Consider the following 27211-nt stretch of genomic DNA (forward strand, 5'->3'; position numbering starts at 1 on the left):
GCCTATAATTTGTAATCAGTTGAGGTCACAACATTGATCCCTGTTGCATATCATTCATTTTATCTTGCCAACCTGCAAAATACCTATTCCACATCCCCTCTGATTCTTGATAGCCAGGCAATCTTCTATACAATACAGTGCCTCCGACACAGTATATTTTGATGTAGCACCATATCAAATGCTTGCAGGTAGTGTTGCCATGTGTCTACTGGCTTTGTCCTTCTAGATGCAAATGGTTGTGGGCTTGGAAGATGCTGTTTAAGGATCTTTGTTGAATTTCTGCAGTGCATCTTGTAGATGATACACACTGCTACGACTAAGCGTTGGTGCTGGAAGGGGTGAATGTTAGACATGTAGTGCCTATTAAACAGGCTGCTTTGTCCTGGATTGTGTTAAAGTTCTTGAGCATTTGAATTAAATAGAAGAGTTACTGTCATAGTGAATAGAGTATGGCGATGGAAAAAGCACAGCAGGTTAGGGAGGAGCTGATGAAGAATCCTTCCCAAAACATTGAACTATCCTACTCCTCAGATGAAATTCAGATGAAAGTTTTCATCTAAGATCGTATACTGTATCAAATCTCCATGACACTGGACTCCTTTTGGCTATAAATTCTGTGAGCATGATCTTAACCTCCACAGCCACCTGATGCAGGAGCGGTACTCCAAAAGCTAGTGCTTCCAAATAAACCTGTTGGGCTACAACCTGGCGTTGTGATTTTTTTTTAACTTTGTGTGATTCTGATTTTTTTTTTCTCTTCTTCGTTTATTCGTGGGTAATGGGCACTGCTGGCTGGACCAGCATTCAATACCCATCCTTCTAATTGCCCTTTGAGAAAGTGGTAGTGAACTGCTTTCGTACACAGTTGCAATTCAATTGAAATTAGACCCACAATGTTGTTAGGACGTTTCAAGATTTTGACTCAGCGACAGCAAAGGCATGGCAATGTGTTTCCAAGTCAGGATGATTAGCAGCTTGGAGGAGAGCTTGCAGGTAGTGGTTTTTTTCCACGTAGCTGCTGTCCTTGTCCTTCTAGGTGGAAGTAGTTGTGAGTTTGGAAGGTGCTGTCTGAGGATATTTGGTAAATCTTGTAGATTAAAAATACATTGGGCGGCACGGTGGCACAGTGGTTAGCACTGCTGCCTCACAGCGCCGGAGACCCGGGTTCAATTCCCGCCTCAGGCGACTGACTGTGTGGAGTTTGCACATTCTCCCCGTGTCTGCGTGGGTTTCCTCCGGGTGCTTCGGTTTCCTCCCACAGTCCAAAGATGTGCAGGTCAGGTGAATTGGCCATGCTAAATTACCCGCAGTGTTAGGTAAGGGGTAGATGTAGATGTAGATGTAGGGGTATGGGTGGGTTATGCTTCGGCGGGGCGGTGTGGACTTGTTGGGCCGAAGGGCCTGTTTTCACACTGTAAGTAATCTAATCTAATCTAATCTAATCTACTGAGCACAGGTAGTGAACGTTTGTGAATAAAGCGCCCAATAAAAGATTTGCTTTGTCCTGGATGATGTCAAGATTCTGGAGTGTTTGAGCTGAACAGGAGAGTATTCCACTGAATTCCTAATTTGTGCCTTGTAGATGGTGGACAGACTTTAGGGAGTCAGGAGATGAACTGTTCACTGTAGGATACCTCAACTCTGACCTATTCTTGAAGACAGTTTGTCCCAGCTTGTCTAGTTCTATTTTGTCATTGGTTACCATCAGGATGCTGGTTGCAGGGGTTTCAGTGATGATCATGCCATTGAATGTCAAGGGGTGGAAGGTGTTTTTCTCTCCTGTTGAAGATGTTATTTGCTTGCACTTGTGTGGCCTAAATATTCCATTTTCCTGAGATCCTCCCTCCTTTCCATTTCCCGATTTTTATCGATGCTTCTGGAATGTTGATTGCATCCTCTAGCATGGAGGCAACAATATACCTTTTCAAGTCCTCTGCTATTTCCTTATTTTTCATTATTAATTCTTCATCTGTTCTTAAAAGAACCAAGTCTCGATTTGTGAGCTCTTTCCTTTAAATATTCATTGCAAGTCTGATCAGTTGTTTTTATAGTCTGGATAGCTTTCTTTGCATTCTAACCTTTCAGTGTGTATTAACTTTTTTTGGTTGTTCTATGCCGTTTTTATATGCTAACTTTCTGACTTGCCTATTTTGTACAATTTGTTTTCTGCATATATGTTACGAATGGTATTGGAAGCACAGTGGCTTAGTGGTCAACATGAATGTCTGTCAGTGCCAGGGACCCAGGTTCGAGTCCAACCTTTGGACGGACTGGAGTTTGCACATTCACCCTGTGTCTACGTGGATTTCCTCTGGGTGTTCTAGTTTCCTCCCATAATCCAAGGCTAAGCGAGTTAGGTGGACTGGGCCTGCTAAATTGTCCATCGTGACCAAGGATGTGAAGGTTAGATGGATTGGCCGTGGGAAATGTAGGGTTATTGTGATAGGGTAGGGGGCATTTCTGAGTGGAATGTTCTTCAGAGGGTTGGTGTTGACTTAATGGGCTGAATGGCCTGTTCTCTCACTGTCAGGATTCTATGATTGATAGGACTAGAAAGGAGACTTTGCTGGAAGATTTTGAATGGTTAAGAGCTAAATTAAGAAGCAGAATCTCCAAGGTGGTAATCTCTGGATTACTACCTGATCTATGGACAAACTAGCATAGGACAAATCAGGTCAAGGAGAGAAATGCATTGCTCAAAGATTGGTATGGATGGAATGGCTTTTAATTTGTGGGGCGCTGGCATCATTACTGGGGTAAAAGGGAACTGTTCAGGAGAGATGTGTTTGAATTGGACCATACTGGGATTAGTCCTGATGAAGGGCTTTTGCCCGAAACATCGATTTTCCTGCTCCTCTGATGCTGTCTGACCTGCTGTGCTTTTCCAGCATCACTCTAATCTAAACACTGTGATTCGTCCAGAGTCAGACCTACAGCACAGAACACCGGCGTTTGACCTATTGTGTCCATGTCATTCAAAAGCAGCTGCCTAACTATTTAAATTCAATTTTCCAGCACTTAGTCCATAGCTTTTATGCCTTGGCATCCGAAGTGCACATGTAAATACTATTTAAATGTTATGAGGGTTTTTGCCTGTACTGCCATTCAGTTTCAGATACAGACCACCCTCTGAATAAAACATGTTTTCCTCATTACTGTCCTGGTGAATCAAATAACTAGGGCTGCAGAGAGGGCTTGTACCTAATTTTGGGGAAGGGCACGATTTGGGAGCAATGTTACACCTGTGGCAATCGAGCTTCTCATTGTTGTTACCCCAAGAAGGGTAGCGGGATCAATCCAGGAAATTACAGGCCTGTGAGCCTCACGTCGGTGGTCGGGAAATTATGGGATAAGATTCTGAGGGACAAGCTCTATACACATTTTGAAGCAAATTGACTTATTTGTGATAGACAGTGTGGTTTTGTGTGAGGAAGGTCATGCTTTACCAACTTGAGTTTTTAATGAGGTGACAAAGATGATTGAGGGAAAAGCAGTTGATGTTGTTCACATGGTACAGCCTTGTGGCAGACTGGTACAAAAGCTGAAGTCATGTGGTATTGGGTGAGCTGTCAAGATGGATACAGAACTGATTTAGTCATAGGAGGCAGAGGGTAGTAGTGGAAGGATGCTACGTTCTACCTTACTTGACCTTCCAAATGCATCACCTCACATTGTTTGAATATTGAAGGGGGTGAATGTGTCAGTGTAGATTTGAAGAGTTGAAAAGCTTGTTCCTGTGCTGTATTTTCCTTTGATAATTAGGGATGGGCAATACATTTAGCCTTTGTCACTGATAAGGATTTGGATTGAATATAGGGTGAAAATTTGCAGATGACACCAAAGTTGGTGGGTGTAGTGGACAGTGAAAAAGGTTACCTTAGAGTATAACGAAACCTTGATCAGATGGGCTGATGGATCCAGGAGTGGCAGATGGAATTTAATTTAGATAAATATGACACAAATCAGGGCAGGACTTGTACAGCTAATGGCAGGGCACTGGGGAGTGTTGCTGAACAAAGAGACTTTGGGGTGCAGGTTTGTAGTTCCTTGAAGGTGGAGTTGCAGGTAGACAGGATAGTGAGGAAGGTATTTGTTGTGCTTGTCCTTATTGGTTAGTGCACTGAGTATAGGAGTTGAGATGTCGTGCTGCACACTGTACTGGACCGTATAGTACTGGCTGTACTGGACATTGATTAGGCTAGTTTATGAATTCTGCATATAATTCTAGTCTCCCTGCTATAGGAAGGTTGTTGTCAAACATGAAAGAGTTCAGAAAAGATTCACAAAGATGTTGCCAGGGTTGAAATGTTTTAACTATAGGGAGAGGCTGAATAAGCTAGGACTGTTTTACCTGGAGCATCGGAGGCTGAGGGTTGATTTTCTAGACGTTTCTAAATCATGATGGGAATGGATAGGGTGAATAGTCAAGGGCTTTTTTCCCCCAGGGTAGAGGGCATAAACTTATGGTGAGAGAGGAAAGATTTAAATGGTACGTAAGGGACAACTTTTTCATGCAGAGGGTGGTGCATGTATGGATGAGCTGCCAGAGGAAGTGGTGGAGGCTAGTACAATTGCAACATTTAAAAGGCATCTGTATATGTTTATGAATAGAAAGGGTTTAGAGGGATAAGGACCAAATTCTGGCAAATGGGACTAGATTAATTTAGTTTATCTGGTCGACATGGGCGAGTTGGACTGAAGGGTCTGTTTCCATGCTGTACAACTGTATTACACTATAATGTTCACACTCCATGAACAAATGAAAAAAGATTGAATCCAGTAGTAGCTAAATCAGTATTAAATGATTTATCAATTTGTTCTTACACTGTTACTATATTCTTGGTCAGGTGTTCCCAAAACGGTGGTTGTGAACCTCCGGGATCGTATAGTGAGCAGTTGGGTTTGTGAACTATGTGACAGGTTTGGAGCAGAGACATGGATGCAAGAGCCTGTGAATTGATTGTAAGGCCCCCCTTAAATATGTGCCTTATTTTTGGCACTGGGTTGGGCCAAATTCAATGAGGGTGGCACAGTGGGCTCAGTGATTAGCACTGCTGCCTCTCAGCACCAGGATCTGGATTTGATTCCAGTTTGCACATTCTCCCTGTGTCTGTGTGGGTTTCCTCTGGGTGCTCCAATTTCTTCCCACAGTCCGAGATATGCAAGTTCGGTGAATTGGCCATGCTAAATTGCCCGTAGTGTTCAGGGATGTGTCGGTTATGTGCATTAGTCAGAGAACGTGTAGAGTAATAGGGTAGGGGAATGTGTCTGGGTAGGATATTCTATATGACTGAGTCCCACTCACTGACACAAACAGTCTGCAAAATATTTGATGTTTGTGTTTTTCTTTCCTATAGTGTAGCTATGAAATGAAGGTTGTCCATTTTCCACTTAGAGTTACAAACTTTCAGTTAAATTATTAGGATGAATGATTAGATGTAAAATGCACATAACATTTGATGCAAGACCATTAAAATCTAACTCCAACTTGAAAACCGATTTCAGATATTTTTATTGAATATATATTATGGATAACAATGTATTTTTCAGTAATACAGAAATGATTCCTTGTTTCCAGGTATTCATGTTGTGGAAAATTCTGGCTTGCCGAGAGGTTGTGTTCTTTCTCGGATCCTTCAAGTACAGATGCTTGATATGATGGACATTGACGGAATCTATCCTTTGTACCTGAGAGTTCAACAGCATATAGAAGAATTTCCAACAGACAGGTTAACTGGACTTATGTGATGTAATTCTAGAAGTATATGAAAATAGGGATGGGACAATATGTACCATGAACGTAACCAATGTATCAGTTCAACAACACTTTACAACATCAGTTATTTCAGTTAACTCTGCAGTGTAGATTGACTTCAACAACAGGGTTCAATTCCCACCCCGGCAGAGGTTTTCTTCCTTGCCTGAGACTTTGTGACCCACCAGTCATCTCTCTGTCTCTAGTGTGAAAGTGTCATATGCTCTGGTGGTGACTATGATGACTTTGTCTTTAATTCATCAAATGTTCTAAAAGTAACTGGAGATTTGTTATCTTACAATACCAGAAAATGTTTGCTGGAGGAGAAATCCTTTCTGTGTGGAATGGGAGTTGACACTCTCTCTCTTTCTGCCTCTCTCTGTCTGTCTCTCTCTCTCTCTGTCTGTCTCTGTCTCTCTCTATCGACCAGGTGTTTTTATCTGCTTTACAGATCTAGCTTATGTTGTCAGAAAATCTAATGTTATTCCAAAAGCAACCTTTTCCATATTGTGGCAAAGATTTCAAGTGATATTGCTTCCATCAAAATCTTTGGAAAATTACTGGTTATTTTATTCAAAAGGCATTTTATACTAGTCGCTGTCCTCTTCTGTTATAAAGCCATTGTGACAAATTAACTCCTGAAATATCATAGAAACAGAATTCAGAAACCCTATGCTATTTTAATATTGTGTATTTAGTAATCTAGTTTAATAGCAGTAATATCTGTCCAATGCTGATTAAACCTCAATGTTACTGGTCATTGTTTGCTCTGTTGTAAACTTTAGTTGCTCAAAGTTTGTGAGAAGATTTGTAGCTCGGGTGCTCGTTGTTGTGCTTCTGTTCGTCGAGCTGGGAATTTGTGTTGCAGACGTTTCGTTCCCTGTCTAGGTGACATCCTCAGTGCTTCACAGGAGGCTCCCAAGCACTGAGGATGTCACCTAGACAGGGAACGAAACGTCTGCAACACAAATTCCCAGCTAGGCAAACAGAACCACAATAAACTTTAGTTGATTACATGTCATATGGCCACTTGAGGGTGCTGTAGGATAATAAATCTTAAATTATTAATCTTGTTACAATTTTGTCAAGTTAAATAATAGGCTTTCAAACAGGCTTATTTTAGTATCTCTAAGTTACAATTAACATTTCAAAGTTTTGAGAATAATGTACTCAAGATTACACTCAAAGTTCAGAGAAAAGTAAGTGAATCATTATTATATTGGAAATTTTCACAGTTTGTAATCTAAAATATGGACAGGAGCTAGGGAAGCTTATACAAAATCATTTGCCATGTTAATGATTAATACCTTTGTTTGCATGATTGCTTTTTTTAAAAATTGACTAAACGGCATTTGAAAATTGTAAAACAATGATTCTGCTACATCAAAATAAAATTATTTCTTATTTCTCTCCGCCAATATTATCATTAACTAGGGAAATGGAATGGCTTGGGTATAAAGGCATTTTTCAAGTCTACCTATTAAGTGTCCCTTGTTTTGACTGATCAGATCTGTTTAACAAGATTTGGATGTCCTGCTGAGGAAAGCCCAAACAATACCCAGTCAAAATCGGGATTCTGATTTTGGTCAGAATTAATTGTACGGTATTGGTTTGCATGTGGGTACTGACCATGAACAGAAATGTGGCTGTCCAGCCTCTTTAAGGTCAAGATCATAACATCCCACCTAAGATTAACATCACAGCTTTCCAGTCATGGATACCAATGTCAACAAGATATTATGGAAAGCTCCATTCTGTGCAGTTAGTTGTTTTTTGAGAGATTGAAAACATGAATTATGATTTAATATAAATCTTTTGTTTAGTCACAGTTTTGGTTTAAATAATTGTTATTGCATTCTTTCCCATGCAGGACTAGGTTGCATTTAGATGGCCCTTACAATGAAAGTTTTTATGAAAGTCTATCAGATTCTCATTCTCAAGATGACGAAACAGTGGACTATGCAGCCCAAAAGGTAAAATTGGTTATTGCATTATTTTTTCATGAACACGTTGATGGAATGCAAATTGCATCAACAAAAGATGAATTTCTGTTATTGTTCAGATATTGATGTTGAACTATCCGAGTCAGTTTAATTGTTTTAGTCAAAATATTTTTAAATGTCAGTGAAGATTGAAACAAAAAGGCAAAAAAGTCAGCAGTGGCACCTTTTCTGTAAATGTGTGATTGCCATCAAATCAACTGTTAAATCTTAATCGAAGCTTAAGTGCGTAAGCACTCAGCAATCTATCCTGATAAACGTATGCAAAGTTAAACTGTATCAACCTAACATTTGAGTCTTGTATCACACCAACTTAAACATCAGAAATAAAATCAGGAGAAACTTGGTGGGCCAGACTGTATCTACATGAAACAAATAACATTTCAAGTAATCTGACCTGAGTTGTTTTTTATTTTTAGTTCACTTTTCTCGTATGTAAAGTAGTTTCCTTTTGATAATTTTAAATTAAAGCTTTCCCATAACCTTTACGTTTTTTGTTTAACCCTTGGGCAGCATTTAGAGAGCTCCAGAGCAAGGAGGTTAATGATAAATAATCCATGCCTACAGTGAGGCTGTCCTGTGCTTAAAAAAAATTGTTAGGTTGTCCATATGTTATTCTACTGCTGTGCTATACATTTCAATTGAACATTCATATTATTGTTACTTTGGAATGTGGGATGTAAATGTAATTTTCAAAATGAAGAATGTCTAAGACTGTTGTCTTAACACCTTTTACGAAGTAAATGAGTTGGTTTTGTCTACAAGATATTGCATCTGTGTTTTATAACAAAGTTCTTGTCTCAAGGTTGACCAAAGCAAGATCATAAATTAAGTAGATATGTCAAGAAACAGCCTAAGAATTGGGGTGGGGTGAAAAGAGTCCTAGTAGGCATATTAAAATTGTGGAAGGATTTGATGAGTAGATCCAAAGAATGATTGTGAGCAAAACCAGAGGCTAATGTAAATATCCATATATAATGGTCATCAAGAAACCAGTAAAGAATTCAGAAGAAACGTCTTCACCCCTTGAATGGTGTGAATGGGGAATTCATTGCCACAGGTTGTATTTTAAGCAAATATATGATGAAATAGGACAATGGGCTGAAAAAATGACAGATGGAGTTCAATCTGAATAAATGCAACAAAGTTTACACAGTTAATGGTAGGGCTTTGGGTTGGAGAACAGAGGGACCTAGGGGTTCAGGCACACAATCTTTTGAAGTTTGCATCACATGTAGACCGGATGGTTAAAAAGGTATTTGGCTCACTTGCCTTCACTGCTCAATCCTTTTGAGTATAGGAGTTGGGAAGTCATGCTGAGATTGTACAAGATATTGATGAGACCTCTTCTAGAATACTGTGTCCAGTTCTGGTTACCCAGTATAGGAAGGATATTACTACGCTGGAGAGGGTTCAGAAGAGATTTATTAGGTGTTCCTGGGTATAAAGAAAGGCTGAGACTTTTTTCATTGGAGAGTAGGAAGTTGAGATGTGATCTTTATAGAAGTTTATCAAATAATGAGGGTTATAAATAGAGTTAACGGTAGTTGTCTTTACCTTCACCTGGGAGATTTCAAGACGAGAGGGCACTTTTTAGGGTGAGAGGAGAGATTTAAAGAAGACTTGGGAAGTTTTGTTTACACAAGGTGGTTTATGTGTGAATGAACTTCCTGAAGAAGTGATGGACGTGGCTACAATTACAATGTTTAAAGACATTTGGATAAGTACATGAATAGGAAGGTTTTGGAGCGATGTGGGCAGGAGCATGCAGGTCGAACTAGTTGAGTTTGGAATTGTTCAGCGTGGACTGGTTGGACTGAAGGATATATTTCTGTGCTGCATGACTCTGACTCTATTTCCAGTACTTTTGAAGGAAAGTAGATAAATTTTTGAGTGTCAGGGAAAAGGAAGAGGGAATTAGGCTCAACTGAATTGCAGTTAATAATGGACTGATTGCACCAAATGGCTCGATTCTGAGCTGAAGAATATCCTATATAATATTTACCTGTAATTGGCCTTTCTTTGAGAATATAGAGTACATTTGGTTTGTTGCAACTGCATGCAAGTAGATTACATAAAATGGAAGAGATGACCAGAACTGACATCAATTACCTCTGAATAATGCAACATGGTGTTTTCATTTTCTGCCTCTCTGAATTTGGCTCTGTACTAAATCATGAGCTATTCTACAATTTCCCATATAGTTTTAAATTAATTTTTGTCTGAAGAACAACAAAATGATAAATTATTTATTTGGCTTTCGTGAGCCATATGATTTGGCATTCGTACTCACAAATTTGTTTACTTGTTTGACCTGAGGTATGTTTTTGCAGTTGTTTTCTTTCAGCTAAAGTTGTAAAACTTGGTGCCTTTTAACATGTGGATTTAGTATCAGTTGTGACCAGAACTTGTGATTTTTTTTTTGTACATACAGATTCATCAGTACAGGGTTGCCACAACAGCCAAGGACTGCTCCGTCATGATTGCGCTTTCCCCTTGTCCTTTGGAAGAATGGTAAGGAATCTGTCTTTGGAAACATAGCAAAAACAGTGCTTTTAAACCAAAGCTATAAATACTGGAATAAATTAAAGTCCATGACAATCTACAGAATTTTTTTAAAAGTATCATTTTATCAAGCCCTATGCTCAGAACACTAACCTTTCCACCACACTCAGCAGTTCATATATTGGTAGTAAGCATTTACATTATCCTTTCACCTGCTTAAACGTCAGTATTTCTGTTTTTCCCAGTTTCAAAATTGTCACCAGCATTATGATGTCAGAATACTGGTCAATTTAAATTTCAGTGCATTAGAATCATACTTTGAATGGGAGGATGAGATCTGTTCTAGTCAGAGCATGGAATAGATGTAGAATCCTCTGTAACACATGATTGTATAAGACTTATGTCTTCTATTTTCTTAAAGACCTTACAGTATCCAGCTAGTTCTTGAATGTTCCTGGGGTTGAATTCCAATTGCTAATGTTTTCCTTTGAGCAGTCATTCTATTTCTTGCAGTTGAGCACTGTACTCTAATCTCATTTCCTATTCTTAGGTCTATCTACTTGTGTGTTCTCTGCTTAATTTTTCTTGTAATTTGATGTAGCCTCTGCATCAATAGTTAATTTGTGATAAGGCATTCCACTTTCTTATGACCCTGAATATTTTATTGGTTTGAGTAGTAGTTCTGATCATCTGCTTCCTTGTTGCAGCTTCACCCAAATATTAAAGTTTTAACTATATGCTGAAGACTTTTAAGAAATTAGAAGCTCTTTACAAGAAATTCTGCCTTTTTTGCAAAGGAAAATAAATCCAAGACCTTTTTCTGAAACCATAATCTCATGTGTAATTTTAGTTATATTTAGTTTTATTATATATATATATATATATATCCATAATCTCATGTGTAATTTTAGTTATATTTAGTTTTATTATATATATATAATATAGTTATATGGTGGCTCAGTGGTTAGCACTGCTGCCTCTCAGCACCAGGGTCCCAGGTTCGATTCCAGCCTCTGGTGACTGCATGGAGTTTGCACATTCTCCACGTGTCTGCGCGGGTTTCCTCCCACAGTCCAAAAATTTGCAGGTCAGGTGAATTGGCCATGCTAAATTGTCCATAGTTATGCATTAGTCAGAGGGAAATGGGACTGGGTGAGTTTCTCTTCGGAGGGTCGAAGTGCCTGTTTCCACACTGTAGGGAACCTAATCTAACCTAACATTTTTGTCGTTCTAATGTTCTTACCATAAGGGGCTGCTGTGAACTGGAAATAATACTCAGGTTGTGGTGTAATAGTAAATATCTTGTACACATGGAAGAATTGCATTTCAGTCACCCAGGATCTGGTTAATGACATTGTGAAATACTCAGGTGGCCAAAATTGAAAAGCTTGTAGTTAACTTTAATTGCCCTTAGAATGTGATGGTATGGTATATTATCAAAGTTAAAAATCAGACAACACCAGGTTTCCTGTACTTTAATTCTGATAATACAGAATATATCTTCACTACACATCTTTTTCTTTACAGGCCTGAACCAAGTCCCATAATTCAGACATCACGGGCTTGCTTTGTATATTCTGTCTCTATTCTAGACTTGGATCCCAAACCATATGAGAACATTGCACACCAGTACAAACTTGATGGGAAGATAATAAACTTTTACTTGCAGAACACGAGAGCCAAAAAGGATCTTGCTACTCAAAAATTCTACAAGGAAAATGAAGAATGCACACTGTTTTTTCATTCAGTGTGAATTTTTGTGGGGCCTTGCTATTCTCTAATCACAGATAAAGGACTGCACTGACTCAGAGGCCATAAATATGAGGGAGAAGTTTCCAAAATGTTTATCTAGTAAATTTGAATATTGACATAGTCATAATTTAATACTTTTGCTGGTCACTCACTAAACTTGCTCAAGTGGATGACTATTTTAAAAGCATGTCATTCACCAATTTTAAAAACAAAAGCACTAAATAGTTTTTGCTAAGAAATTGATTAATCTTCATCTTGAAACTCCAGATTGTAAATACTAAAGCACAATAATTTAAAGGTATCTGTAGAGTCAGTTGAACAGCGTTTCAAAACACCTGTCTTGGAGAGTAGGAGATGTTCTTTAAAAGCAGCTACATAAAAAAAAACCTTTATTTAGACAGCATTGAAAAGTGCAAGGAAAACATGATGTTACTTAACAAGATTTTTAGCATTCTCATTGCAATTTTATTTGAGTTTAAATGGATGGGTTAAGGCCATGGTCATGCACTTGATTAAAAATTGCCTGCTTTCTGGACGTTTGCTCATCACCGGAATTGCTGCTGGGAGTGGCATTTGTTTTTCCACTGATTTAGTTTGTGCCAGTTTTGCCAGTTAGTAAATATTGCCAGTTAGTGCACATAACTGTTATAATTTCTTGTTGTATGTTTGATCTAACCACTTGAATGGTGCTGTTGAAATCTGGGTTTTGTAACCCTCAACTTCTCACAATAGCTTTTCATAAATTGGGCAAAGAATGACAAATAGAATTAGTATTTCTTTTGGATGCATAAATATGAAGCATTATTACCTCAATTTCTTTTGGATCTTTTGGATCCATAAATATGAAGCATTATTACCTCAAAGTTGTAATAATGTCTTGATGCTAAATTAATTTTCAGGATTATAAATTTTTAAAAAATGCAACGTCATTGTTTAACTGACTTCTGAACTTCAAGATTAGAATTAAATTGGGAGAAGTTCCCTAGGACATTGCTTTTAAAACTACTTTGTGCTGTGCTGGTATTTACCTTCAGCAATGAATGTCAGCATAGCATACCCTGGAGTAATTCATTTTAGAGCCGTAAACATTCTGACAGTAACTTGTTAAGGACTACCTATGGACAGGTGAGGTCTGTGATTCTAGCAATCCTGCAGATGCAGTTTTGACACACTGAACCACCAGTTTACTCTCTTGTGTATTTTCAGTCAGATTTTCAATCCACTGTGTCTTGGTCATTTTACAAGTTACATTTTTAGTGAGAGCTAGATTGGGAATTCCCTTCCAGTTAACATTTTCTGAAATATCAGAATTAAAATTTATTCTTGAGGTTTTTTCACTCCCAACCTTAGTAAATAACTGATTTAGTAGCACACACTCAAAAACATCAGTGTTCACTGAACCAGAACAAAAACCACCTAGTGAGTGGATGTTTCTAAATGTGATGAAGGTAAATTTCAAGTCTGCATCACTTATCTTCCTTTTTGGCATCAGAACATTAGAATTGGAGACACTCCAAATAGTGTTAGTGTGCCAAAGGCCCTGGATGGGGATGGGAAATCATTGAGCACAAATGCATTTTTTGAGATTGGCATATTGGGAAACATGTATATGGAGTAAAGGCTCCTTGTCAACTGAGCAGAATGAAAGTAGCACAAAGATTTTAGGAGTGTAATATTGGGGTTGCTATTTTGCCAGTTAGACTTTAATTTTATTAAATGTAATTTTAAATGGAGAGAGAATAGAATGAGCAAGTTGCAAGTAAACTATATTTTTTCAAAACTCCGCAAAAGGTTTTGCAAAACATCTTAAACAAATGAGTGCTATTTAATTTTCTTTAAATGTCCTTTTGAAATTTTACTTGGGTTATGCAAAACTGCATTCTTTGTACACTTAACCCAATGGACAGATCCAAAATTTCTGCATTCACCTCAATTTTGCAAAATTGATAAATGTGAACTTTTTAGGTGAAAAATTACATGAAAAACCTGTCCTTTTTAGATTGTATTGGTTAGATCTTGTGACTTCAGTTGTTATTATTGAATTAAAACATCCTTATTGTTCCCCTACTTAGATATCTACCATTTTGTGAACTAATCTACCCGTGAATGAGATTGCATGCAAAAAACCTATGGCGTGATTTCCCATGTCTATGACTGACAGTCTGTTTGTTAACCCTTGGCTTTCAACAAAACAAGGCAAACTAGGGATGCCAATAAAATAAAACTATTCATAGCCCTTTACCTCTGAAGAGAGCTGCCTAAGTACTTTTTTTATTAAGGTGGTTTCGTAGGAGTGTGGCTACATTCATGTTGTATTCTAGATCCAAAAATACTAGTGATAGAGGTTCCAATTTTCTTTTCATCAAATGGCTGACCAGAAATCTCTCTCATTCTTACCACCTTCCATCACTGTAATTTGGAAAGATTTGCAAGTTGCTGTCTGTTTAGCTGCATTATGATTGCAAGTCCCACTGCTCTCTCAAACTGAAAGCGTATACTTCACTACCTGGTAGTAGGACTGGAAATCTCTAATAAAATGGCTGAGTAGAGGAGAAACCATGATTTTGGTTAATTTTGTTGAAAAATTCTGTAGATAACCTGAAGGGAAAATACTGAAATAATTGCCTCCATATTTTAGCTAAGAAGCACGGGCAGATTATCACTCTTGCTGGAAATCTATACTAAATAACTGTAAATAATCATGCTTCTGTTCTTCACTGCCATGGGCAGTGAGCTATTGAACAAGCAACTCTATGAATGGGAATGCTGAATCAGTTAAGTATAATTTCTGTTTCATTGCATTCCCATCTATAATATAGTTTTTAGAGGTTGAATTATATTCTTGACCTGAATTATTGTGATGATACAATTTAAGAATGCATTAGGGATTGATAATGTTTTGTTTGTAAATCCTGTCATAATCAATTATGCTTTCTGCTCATGTTAAATTTGTTGCATTTTGCTTTTTTACCTTGCAAAAAAAAAGTTCTTTAGTAAATCATATCATCTGATCAGAAGAATATTCCTCCCCGTAGACATCCCGAACTTCCAATTGTTTACCACTTCCCACTCTGAAAACCACCAGTCCTACACAAATGGCCTTTATATCAGCTCATAGAATGAAACTCGAGTGACTCTTTGAATGTTGACAATGAGGCATTGTCCAGTGGAAACAGATCAAACAAAAACTGAAATTGCTGGTTTATTTCTCTTCTAGCAGCTGAAGACAGCATGTCCAACTGTAGCAGTGCTTTGTTCCTAAGTGCCATAATTTACCTCAGGAGTTCACATTGAATTTGGTCTGTATAGCCTGATTCCATTTCTGCACTTGATTACCAAAAATAACTACTGTTTCTAACCATGATCTAAAAGGTACAGGTTGAATACTTTTATGTGGTATATCTTGTGTCACTTTATTTCCAGAAATGACACACTCATTGCAAAATCAGCAATCTTTCTGGAATTAGCACTCTTTCAAATTTAAGTTCAAACTAAGCTAAAGATGTGCGGTTTGTAAATGGAAACAAATTCGAGAGTGCCGTTTTTATGACTGGCATACAAAAAGCAAAACGTTAAAAATGATCCATTTTTTCTTCATGGCTAAAATATGACGCTATTAGCTGAGAACAATTGCAAAAAGCAAGATTTCAGGAAAATTTGTTTAAATTTAATCTTGCATAGTTTGTCCAAAATAAAGTAGTTGCATTTGAGAATTTGTCACCATTTAAATCCTTCCTATTTAAGTATAAATAGATAATCCTAATGTGGTTTGTCTCAGAGGTCATTCCTCGAGAATGTTTCTGTGGATGCATTTTCGATCAATCCCTTAAGACTAAGTCAAACAAAGCATTTGTTTAATGTTGACTGCACCATCTGGTGCTGATGTATTGTGAATGATGTGTGATACAGTGAATGGGTTTTTGAATATGATCAACTAACTTGTTGACTGTCAGCAAGATTGAACATTGGGTATTTGGAAATATTATTAAAGATACAAAAACAACTAGAGCTTAGTAAAGAATTGATTTGCAATCACTTTAAACAACAATATTGTGCCCTATGGTGCACAAATGGCCTTATAAAGAGATATAAACTTCAGACAATTCCATCTAGTTGTAGTAATATTATCTAAGTACTGAGATTTCATTTGTTCTTTGGTTTATCAATAAAACACCCTTCTATTTATGATTTACAGATGTACCAATGTATGAGAATTTTTAATTTTGAATCTTTGGTTCTCTGTTACAATACATTTTTACAAAATAAAATAAAACTAGCACTGTTTCTGACCATTGGCTACACTCACCCTATCATATTTAATGGATTTTTATAGTTGAAATAGACTGTGAATTAACTAAAAATGGTTTACACTGAAGAAAAACACACTTAAAAGGTTATTTCAACAAACTGCTGTGGTATAGATGACTTGTCTTGTGTATAATTGCAATAGAACTTGCCTTGTATCTGTAAATACTCTGGCCATTTGTATTTAAATGCTATATATTTATTTTTCATGTGACAGTGCCATAGGAGAAATGGAAATGTATTTGTGGCATGTCCTGTTGTATAAAATATTTCAAAATGGTACATGTAAATTAATAAAATCGATCATGACTGTAGTAACGAAAGCAGATTTTATTGACAGAATAAAAAATCTTTTGTTTCTGGATTGTAAATCACTGTTTTCCTGTGAAAAACAAAGATTAAGTTTCCTTTCACATAAGTTTAATTAAGTGATCTATAGCAGCCTCAATTCCAAACAAGCGTATAAGATTTCTAAAACTGTTGGGTGTGTTGTCCACAACTTTCTCTGTGTCGAAGTCCAGTGCTGTAGGGAAAACATTAGAATTTGTTACTCAAATAGTCACAGAATTTGAGAGAAGTAAAGAAAAATCTAACTGATATTCCATTTCGTGCAAGGAGATCCATCACTGGAGGGTTGATGTCTGTTTAGTTAAAAGGATGACTATGCTACTGATGTGAAGAATAAATATGAACCTCATTTTTTTTTAAAAAAGAGAGATTGTATTAGTAACACATGTGCTGATGTGGAAGTTGAATATATGCCATTAAACATCAGCTGCTGAATCCCACCAACTCAAACTGACACTGTGCCAAGGTTTGAAGGGGGAGGGGAAAAACACATTTACCAGACATCACAAAGGACATATCCTGTCTGGTCAACTGGGACCCACCCTTCATTTGAAAGTAGATTTTAAACATCTGTGTACGATGGCAAGGGAATGGAAAAATGGTGCAGTATTGTTCCTATCTCTTTAACATCTTCCTTGTATGGTTTTTATTTTGTCAGTACTGGCAATTAATAATAGCACAACACATCTTCCTTAATAAATTACAAATAGTTTTATATTTATACTAGCTGCAGGACTGTTTCTTCTAGTATGATTCTACAATTAAACCTGAGGTTTTGGATAGATGGGCTTTAGCCACAGCTGAATTCACGCAAAACTGCAATCCAAAGGCGTAGCCCTAAGGTATCTCTTGGCTGGTCTTTGAACATTAATTACCAGATGACAATAAATGAACTTTTTTTTTACGTTTGTCTCTTTCTCCAATCTCCACCCCGCCTGATTAGATATTTTAGTGAGATGAAAAGCTGTTACTCTACCCTAAAGATGAGAGGGAAGAAACTGGTGGGAAATTTAAAAATATTAAATATTCTAAATTGCATGTCAACTCTTAGCCAATAATTCATCACTGCTCTTTACACAGCTTTCACTGCGAGTGTTGCACTATTGCATTTGAGCATTGATTAATATTCTGCTTTGGTGGCATGCAGTATTTTAACTTGCATTTGTATAACCGCTTCAATGCAGAGCTATATAACCAGTGATAGTTCATGCTTGGATAGAGTCACAGATGTACAGCACTGAAACAGACCCTTCGGTCCAAGCCGTCCATGTTGATTAGATATCCCAACCCCATCCCACCTGTGAGTATATGGCCCATATCCCTCCAAACCCTTCCTATTCATACACCCATCCAAATGCCTTTTAAATGTTGCAATTGTACTTAGCCTCTGCCACTTCCTCTAGCAGTTCATTCCATACACGTACCACCCTCTGCATGAAAAAGTTGCCCCTTAGGTCACTTTTATATCTTGCCCCTCTCACCCTATGCCCTCTAGTTCTGGACTCCCCAACCCCAGGGAAAAGACTTTGTCTATTAACCCTATCCATGCCCCTCAATTTTGTAAACCTCTATAAGGTCACCCCTCAGCTTCTGCCATTCCAGGGAAAACAGCCCCAGCCTATTCAACCTCTCCCTATAGCTCAAATCCTCCAACCCTGGCATCATCTTTGTAAATCTTTACTGAACCTTTTCAAGTTTCACAACATCTTTCTGACAGGAAGGAGACCAGAATTCACTATCGTATCTACCTGCGACTCCACTTTCAAGGAGCTATGAACGTACACTCCAAGGTGTCTTTGTTCAGCAACATTCCTGAGGACGTTACCATTAAGTGTATAAGTCCTGCTAAGATTTGCTTTCCCAAATTGCAGCATCTCACATTTACCGAAATTAAACTCTATCTGCCACTTCTCAGCCCATTGGCCAATCTGATCAATATCCTGTTGTAATCTGAGATAACCTCCTTTGCTGCCAACTACAATTCTAATTTTGGTGTCATCTGTAAACTTACTGACTATACCACTTAGACTCACATCCAAATCATTTATATAAATGATGAAAAGTAGTGGACCCAGCACAGATCCTTGTGGCACTCCACTGGTCACTGGCCTCCAGTCTGAAAAATAACCCTCCACCCTCTGTCTTCTACCTTTGAGCCAGTTCTGTGTCCAAATGGCTAGTTCTCCCTGTATTCCAGGAGATCTCACCTTGCTAATGAGTCTTCCATGGTGAACCTTGTTGAATGCCTTACTGGCATCCATATGGATCACGTCCACCGGTCTGCCCTCATCAATCCGTTTTGTTACTTCTTCAAAAAACTCAATCAAGTTTGTGAGACATGATTTCCCACGCACAAAGCCAAATTGACTATCCCTAATCAGTCCTTGCCTTTCCAAATACATTTTCATCCTGTCCCTCAGGATTCCCTCCAACAACTTACCCACCACCGACATCAGGATCACTGGTCTATAGTTCCCTGGCTTGTTCTTACCACCTTTTTAAAACAGTTGCACCATGTTTGCCAACCTCCAGTCTTCTGGCACCTCACCTGTGACTAACGATGATACAAATATCTCAGCAAGGGGCCCAGCAATCACTTCCCTTGCTTTTCACAGAGTTCTAGGGTACACCCGATCAGGTCCTGGGGATTTATCCACCTTTTTGCATGTCAAGACATCCAGCACTTCCTCCTCTATAATATGGACACTTTTCAAGATGTCACCATCTATTTCCCTACAGTCTATATCTTCCATGTCCTTTTCCATGTCAGTAAAGGCTGATGCAAAATACTTGTTTAGTATCTCCCCTATCTCCTGCGGTTCCACACAAAGACCACCTTGCTGATCTTTGAGGGACCCTATTCTCTCCCTAGTTACCCTTTTGTCCTAATGTATTTGTAAAAACCCTTTGGATTCTCCTTAACTCTATTTGCCAAAACTATCTCATGTCCCCTTTTTGCCCTCCTGATTTTTCTCTTAAGTATACTCCTACTGCCTTTAATCTCTTCTAAGGATTCACTCAATCTATCCTGTCCATACCTGACATATGCTTCCTTCTTTTTCTTAACCAAAATCTCAATTTCTTTAGTCATCCAGCATTCCCTATACCTTTCCTTTCATCCTTACAAGAATATACTTTCTCTGGACTCTTATTATCTCAATTCTGAAGGCTTCCCATTTTCCAGCCATCCCTTTACCTGCGAACATCTACCCCAATCAGCTTTTGAAAGTAGTTGCCTGAAAACCTTCAAAATTAGCCTTCCTCCAATTTCGAACTTCAACTTTTAGATCTGGTGTGCTTACCCTCTACAGGTATTTTTGGTAAGAGATCCAGCACTGGAATAACAACTCCTTCTTCACTTACAAATATTTTCCAGAAAATCTTTAGCTCGATCCTGTAAGAGACATGTGTCTGACAATTAAAACATGTTTTTATTGGTTTCACAGAACAAAATCAATTATGAATGGTAGATTCTGGCTTGTTGGAAATGTGCATGGTGTCAGCATTTATAAAAGATACAACATTTTGGATTGGAAGCTTTCTCGACGTCCTTTTTTTTAATGAGACTTTTCAAAATGAAGAAGGGACATTAGGAATAGTTTATTGTATTTATTAGGCTGTTTATTTCAGTCTATGATAGAATTAAACATGGGCACAACTAATATATAATTTGTAGAAAAGAGAGTTAGGGAGCTACTCAAACTACTGTAAATAATTATCATAAAAGAATCAATAAATAATGAACTTGGAGAAAAGCAAGTAGCCACAACTGAAGTTTCAGATCACTGTTAGAATGGGTTTTTGTACTTCCATTTGGGTAAAATATAAGGACCAATGTCAAAAGATGATACGTAACATAACTTGTAATAGGGCAAAAACCATAAGGTAAACCCAATGGGTGAACTGCAATGGACAGTGCCTTGGGATGATCAGAAAAAAATAAGATTACTTTGAAATTTTGTGTTGATTTTATAGGAGTAAAGAACATTTTAAGATAGTCATTCACAATCTAAACCAGAAGAACCACCTTAAATAATGAAACTGAGTTTTTAGGATAAGGCTTCTAAACAATAAATGCAAGCTACTAAACTTAACATAAATGTTAAAATCATTGACAGAGCTCAAAAGGTATTACAAACAACAAACATTTAATATAGTCTCACCCAGGAACTTTGGAGCATTCCAGTACCATATATTCAGAGTTTGGTCCCTCTGGAAGTCTGACTACCTTTGGGTACTGCTCCTGGAAAAAGAGAGTTGCACAATGAAAATGTATTCAACCCTCCTACTTTGTGTTATATAATTAAGTTATCCTTGCATCAATAAAAAGGCTAAACTGGATTACTGGTAGTAGTGTGACTAGATTGACTAACTAACCTGTAATTTAATTGTCGAAGTGGGAGAATGGCCTGATGCTAATATCAAGGCCAACTTGAGTTTTACTCACACAACACCAGGTTATAGTCCAACAGGTTTAACTGGAAACACTGGCTTTCAGAGCACTGCTCCTTCATCAAGTGGTTATGGAGTACACAATTGTAAGACACACAATTTATAGTAAAAGTTTACAGTGTGATATAACTGAAATTATACATTGAAATTATACTTTGATTGTTTGTTAAGTCTTTCATCTGTTAGAATGACCATGTTAATTTCACTTCTTTCATATGTAAATCATAAAACTTTTTTTTAAAGTTACATTCTCAGGTTAACTTTAACAATTGGTGTCAGCCCAGATAATGTGTTGAAGGTGTTAGCCCCCAAGCGTGCTGCTGTCTGTGCCATAATGATTCTAATCTAAAAAAATGAATTAACAGAATCCTACGTGGATTCTTGCAGTTTTTGAGCAGAGTACAATGTACAAATTCACTCCACAAACATGTATAAAAGGGACTGACGTAAGGGGCAACTTTTTCACGCAGAGGGTGGTGCATGTATGGAATGAGCTGCCAGAGGAAGTGGTGGAGGCTAGTACAATTGCAACATTTAAAAGGCATTTTGATGAGTATATCAATAGGAAGGGGTTAGAAGGATATGGGCCAAGTGCTGGCAAATGGGACTAGATTAAGTTGGGATTTCTCAGCATGGACAAGTTGGATCAAAAGGTGCTGTACATCTCTATGACTCTATTTCACACTTCCCCATGTCAGCAAACCATCTTGAGATTATCTCCAAACTGAGCTGCTACCTTGGCTTTCTATGCCTATTAAAATCTTGCCTTTGGAGCTTTCTCTTTGCAAACCTGGTGGATTGGGTGCTGACTCCTTCACCTTGATCAGACCAATGGCATCCCATTGCATTAAAACAAGATGTTCAAAATTGAGATAAGAAATAATGTGAGTAGACAACTGTAGGGAACATCAAAGTGTATTCAATTCTGAAGAGATGCTGTTCAACCTGAGTTTCTCCAGCATTCTCTGTATTTGTGTCAGATTTCCTGCATCCATCCATAGTACTTTGATTTTATCAAACCTTATTCATAGTTTAACAGCTTTTAATCAATGTTTGAAATTCCCCAAATCCTTTGCCCTTCCTCCCCTCTCTTCACAAGTAAAAGCTACTTGTCTAATGTTTCAATTAGGCCCCATAATTTCTCATTTCCTGGTTCTGCTTCATTCCTCCCCATACATATTAATGAAAGATGTGGGATATTTCTTACTTAAAAAAACTATACAAATGCAAGTTGTTGTTTCAGATACTTACATAAACTTTACAATTAGCTGCCCAGAGTTCTTTCCGATGGTACATACTACTGTGATTATTGCTCGAGCATTTGGCATGCGATCATGAGAAACTGGAGAATTTGCTAAAACTGGAACACAAGTTTTGTAGTTCCTTTTTATGAGCTAATCTCCAGTGTCATCAATGATGGACAACTTGTTGTCTCTTACTTGCACAAAGGAATTTGCTCCTGTAAATTAGCTAGTAGAATCTATAAGCTGTTTATTGGTACAAATTTTGTGAAGCTCTTTGGCTATTCAGGGCAAAGTGACTTTATGGCCAATGAATCATGGGATGAGAGAGACAAAAAGGTCAAAAGTGTCAGAATATTTGTGAAGCCATGGTGCAAGTTATGACCATAGCTTAAGAAAGCTGACATATAAATGAATTAGGTGAAAGTGAGGACTGCAGATACTGGATATCAGAGTCAAGAGTGTGGTTCTGGAAAAAGCATTGCAGGTCAGACAGCAACCGAGGAGCAGGAGAGTCGACATTTTGGGCAAAAGCCCTTCATCAGCCCTTTTGCCTGAAACGTCAACTCTCCATATAAATGAATTATTTGTGGTTGGAAAAATATGAAATATTTGAGTAAAGACAAAGCTGTAGTTAGTCAAATTTTCCAAAAGTGTTAAACCTATAACAACAACTGATGCATCAAGGATATATAAAATACCACACCACAATGCAATAATACATAACTATGCAAGGGCTGGACTTACTTACTTTGTTGAAAATTAAGAGCATTAATAAGACCATAAGACATAGCAGCAGAAGTTAGGCCATTTAGCCCATCGGGTCTGCTCCATCATTCAATCATGGCTGAGAAGTTTCTCAACCCCATTGTTCTGCCTTCTCCCTGTAACCCTTGATCCACTTGACAATCAAGAACCTATCTATCTCCATCTTAAATATACTCAATGACCTGGCCTCCACAGCCTTCTGTGCAATGAATTCCATAGATTCCCCACTCTCTGGCTGAAGAAGTTTCTCCTTATCTCCATTCTAAAGGTTCTTCCCTTTACTCTAAGGCTATACCCTTGGATCCTAATCTTTCCTACTAATGGAAATATTTTCCTAATATCTACACTGTCCAGGTCATTTAGTGTTCTGTAAAAGCCATTCAGTATTCTATAGATTGAGATTCTGTAACTTGAGAATACAGACTAATGCAAATGAAAACTGCAACTAAAATAAGGAAGAAACAAATCAATAGATGTCAGTACCATAAGTCATGCCTTGTAGTAAGGCCTACTTGTATTGTAGTGATCCTGTGGAAAGAAAAATTGTGTATATACAAATCTTGACGTATAATGGCCAGCTATTGTAACTGAATACAAAACCAGCATTCTTACAAAAAAGGAAAATCCATTTGAACTGAAGGAAAGTTTTGGATTTTTGAAAGGGCCTAGGCAAAATTAGTTTAAATATCTCTGATATTCCTATCCAGTTTATGATTACACTCATTTGAGGGGGTGATATTGGTCAGTGGGAAGAATCTGTTTATATCAGTGGTTAGCACTGGTGCCTCACAGCGCCAGGGACCCAGGTTCAATTTCAGCCTCAAGCGACTGTGTGGAGTTTGCACATTCTCCCCATGTCTGCATGGGCTTACTCTGGGCACTCTGGCTTCCTCCCACAACCCAAAGATGTGCAGGTTAGGTGAATTAGTCAAGGTTAAACACAGTAGAACCTTGATTATCGTAAGACACAAGCAAGAAGTATTTTGTTTGGCTAATTGATCGTTCAGATAACTGGAAGTAAGTGGTAATTTATGAGTGCCAGTTATCCAAACACTTTTTTTTAGATTTAGATTACTTCCAGTGTGGAAACAGGCCCTTCGGCCCAACAAGTCCACACCAACCCGCCGAAGCGCAACCCACCCAGACCCATTCCCCTACATTTACCCCTGCCCCTAACACTATGGGTAATTTAGCATGGCCAATTCACCTAACCTGCATATTTTTGGACTGTGGGAGGAAACCGGAGCACCCGGAGGAAACCCACGCAGACACGGGGAGAATGTGCAAACTCCACACAGTCAGTCGCCTGAGGCGGGAAATGAACCCGGGTCTCTGGCACTGTGAGGCAGCAGTGCTAACCACTGTGCCACCGTGCCACCCACTGTGCCACCATGCTGTCCACACTTCTCGGTTATCTGGCAATGCACGCCATAATGTCGTTTAACCAACAACTGATTTATCATAAACAAGCGGTAATTTGAGTGCCAGTTATTGAGCATTTCTTGGTTATCTGGCAATGCGTGCCATAATAACGTTTAACTGATAACTGAATGCTGAGTTGTCTAATACTGGACCTTTTACGGGACCTTGAGATCTTGTTCAGATAATCCAAAATTCTGATAATTTATGTTTGGATAATTGAGGTTCTATTGTATAGGGTTGGGGAATGGGTCTGGGTGGGTTACTCTTAGGAGGGTTGGTGTGGACTTGTTGGGCCAAAGGGCCTGTTTCCACACTGTCGGGATTCTAATCTAAAATCAGGATTACCATCTTCCACTACATCAGACATGCCTAAGTCTTTTACCTTCAAGAGCCACTTTGGTCTGTATTATGCAGCCTTGTATAAAATTTAAACTATTTTTCCCCTTATTTTCCCAATATGTAGCTTGTCTTCTTTCCCTGAAAGCGTTTCCTAAGAAAATATAATTTTAAAATCTTAGCATCTTTCTAAAAATTTTGAAAATGTTGAATCCTATTTGTTCTCCCAAAATATAGCCTTTTGCTTGGGCTGTGGAAACTAGAACCATATGTTTCAATGTCAGTTTGTCTAATTTATAAGCAGGAAGTACCAATCACACAGCATCTGGGTTTGCAAAATATTACATCAAACAGGCAACATGTTAAGTTTCATTTGGAGTTTATCACATTTTAAATAATATTGCATGCCATATTTAAGAAGTGAGCTTCTATATGATAAAGATATCTATATGTTCTAATAAAATTAAACCAGATGGCTTTGGGAGACTGTGGTAAATATAATTAACTGTGGAGCTGTAAACTGAATTCTCAGGCTCAATACTAACATTAAATGTAATTGTAAGCCAAATTCTGACTAAAATTCATGCCATACGGTTTGCATTTGCAAGCAATTCCTCAATATAAAACTGTATTCTTTATTTCATGGCTGTTAAGCACTAAGTCAATAGACTTGACTGCCTTACATAAATTATTATTACTGGCAGACTTCTCTCTTGTGAAAGATGTTTCTGAAATTCATCTGTAATATGGTTTTCAAGATTACTCAAATATGTTGATTAATAAAGCTTGTAGCTTGTTACTTCTATCTAATGCATTTCTAAGTAAAATATTTATTGGTAAATCAGCTGCAGATTATCTCAAGAAAGTACATGGATGATGTCACAACCTTTTACTGCTACAGATTTACCTCTTTACTTAACAAGCAATAACATTTGATTTGTTTTATTATTGTCACATGTACTGAGATATATGTTGAGAGCATGCAGCTGATATTGTTACCCTGTGTCTACTGACCTTGGTAATCTGAGTGGTAACAGTAGCAGGTTTTTGAAGGTGCTATCAAAGAAGTTTCGGTGAGTTAACGGATTGCATTTTGTAGATAGTATATGATACAATCACTGTGTCCCTGTGATCATGGGAGTAAATTGTTGAGGTAGTGGATTGGGTTCCAAAAAACAGACTGATTTGTCTGAAGGAAGTCAACCTTCTTGAATCTTGTTGGAGTTGCACTCATCCAGGCAAGTGCCAAGCATTCTATCACATTTCCAATCAGCGTCATTCCAACTGATGGACAGGCTTTGGGTACCATGTGGCAAGATACTCTATATAAAATTTCCAACCTCTTGCAGCCCTGTATTTATATGGTTAATATTACAGTCAGTGATGACCCTCAGGATTTGATTGTGGGGATTTCAGCAATGTTAGTATTGTGAAATGTAAAGGGGAGATGAACTAACTTCAATATTTACAATGATTTGTTTAGGTTTGGTCTTAGTAAGCATAGAGCCTACTGAGGAATGCAGTTTTTTTTAAAAAACAATAGAAATGTCAAAGCACTTCTGCACTCTTGGCTCCCACCCCATCCTCTGCAGTTCTAGCTCTGTAAACCCACCAATGCCAGCAAATAGTTGTGAATGTGAAATGTGTGGAGCAGTAATTGGAGCAAGTAGGAGGGGCACTACAAGTGCCTTGGGAAGAGCCACAGAAAGAACTAAAAGGGCACATACATTCATTGCAATGGTGCCATGCTGCTAGGCCTCCATACTTATTTCACCGATGAATCCAGACCACAACACAGAGAGCAAGTTCTCACCACAGAATACGAGAAAGGTAAGAATGTAGTTTTAAATGGACTGATTGGCATATGCCTCTACTTTGCTACTAAACACAAGGTCTGGATCACAATTTTAAATCTGTTTCCTTTCGATCAACAATAGACATACTGGGTCTGCATAAGAGGCATTGGCCCATTGATCTATCTTGACTTAGGGAACATCTTGCTGTATCTTTAATGCAGTTGCTGAGTGATGAGGCTGGTTTCTCGCTAAGCAATGGCAATTTGTCAGTTAAGAAGGACTATGCTTGCTAAATATTTTAAGAGTCCAACTCGCCTTCATTAATATTCAGCTTTCTATCTTACCAAAGGTGCTGAACAAGCTAAAGATCAAGAATTCTCAAATGACAAGCAGAGCGAATACCTGGTGACTTCAGCTTACAATTTGATTTGAGGGACCCCCCTCTAGGACACAGGGCCCCAAGCTCTCAGGCGACACTCCATGGGCACTAGTTGCTCGTAACCCATGTCCACGAATATTAACATCCACCGT

At 38.1% G+C, this 27211-nt stretch overlaps 3 protein-coding genes and 1 long non-coding RNA gene across 10 annotated transcripts in view; 2 read left to right on the forward strand and 2 right to left on the reverse strand.

The window, feature by feature from the left end:
* ippk (inositol 1,3,4,5,6-pentakisphosphate 2-kinase) overlaps nucleotides 1-16688 on the forward strand; it is an 85187-nt gene extending 68499 nt beyond the window's left edge. Inside the window, exons 10-13 of the mRNA XM_072582116.1 lie at nucleotides 5579-5729; nucleotides 7626-7728; nucleotides 10190-10269; nucleotides 11788-16688. Coding sequence (XP_072438217.1) covers nucleotides 5579-5729; nucleotides 7626-7728; nucleotides 10190-10269; nucleotides 11788-12013 — 560 coding nt within the window. The 3' untranslated portion in view covers nucleotides 12014-16688. The remainder of the gene's footprint in view (nucleotides 1-5578; nucleotides 5730-7625; nucleotides 7729-10189; nucleotides 10270-11787) is intronic.
* Nucleotides 5489-11082, reverse strand: LOC140483706 (uncharacterized). Its single transcript, XR_011962018.1, has 2 exons — nucleotides 10188-11082; nucleotides 5489-5688 (listed from the first exon to the last, which is right to left on the reverse strand). It is a non-coding gene; the product is annotated as an uncharacterized lncRNA (long non-coding RNA).
* Nucleotides 16628-27211, reverse strand: part of cenpp (centromere protein P) — a 353297-nt gene continuing 342713 nt past the window's right edge. For all 7 annotated transcript variants that reach the window (XM_072582119.1, XM_072582121.1, XM_072582120.1 and 4 more), the window contains exons 7-9: nucleotides 20829-20908; nucleotides 19968-20059; nucleotides 16628-16840 (exon numbers count right to left, since the gene is read on the reverse strand). In XM_072582119.1, the coding sequence (XP_072438220.1) occupies nucleotides 16728-16840; nucleotides 19968-20059; nucleotides 20829-20908 (285 nt within the window). In that variant the 3' untranslated portion in view covers nucleotides 16628-16727. The remainder of the gene's footprint in view (nucleotides 16841-19967; nucleotides 20060-20828; nucleotides 20909-27211) is intronic.
* The window catches only part of ecm2 (extracellular matrix protein 2, female organ and adipocyte specific), a 77997-nt gene continuing 77396 nt past the window's right edge, over nucleotides 26611-27211 (forward strand). Inside the window, exon 1 of the transcript XR_011962015.1 lies at nucleotides 26611-26714. The gene's annotated coding sequence lies outside the window, so the exon portion shown is untranslated. The remainder of the gene's footprint in view (nucleotides 26715-27211) is intronic.

This window comes from Chiloscyllium punctatum, chromosome 12, assembly GCF_047496795.1.
Source record: "Chiloscyllium punctatum isolate Juve2018m chromosome 12, sChiPun1.3, whole genome shotgun sequence".
Classification (NCBI taxonomy): Eukaryota; Metazoa; Chordata; class Chondrichthyes; order Orectolobiformes; family Hemiscylliidae; genus Chiloscyllium; species Chiloscyllium punctatum.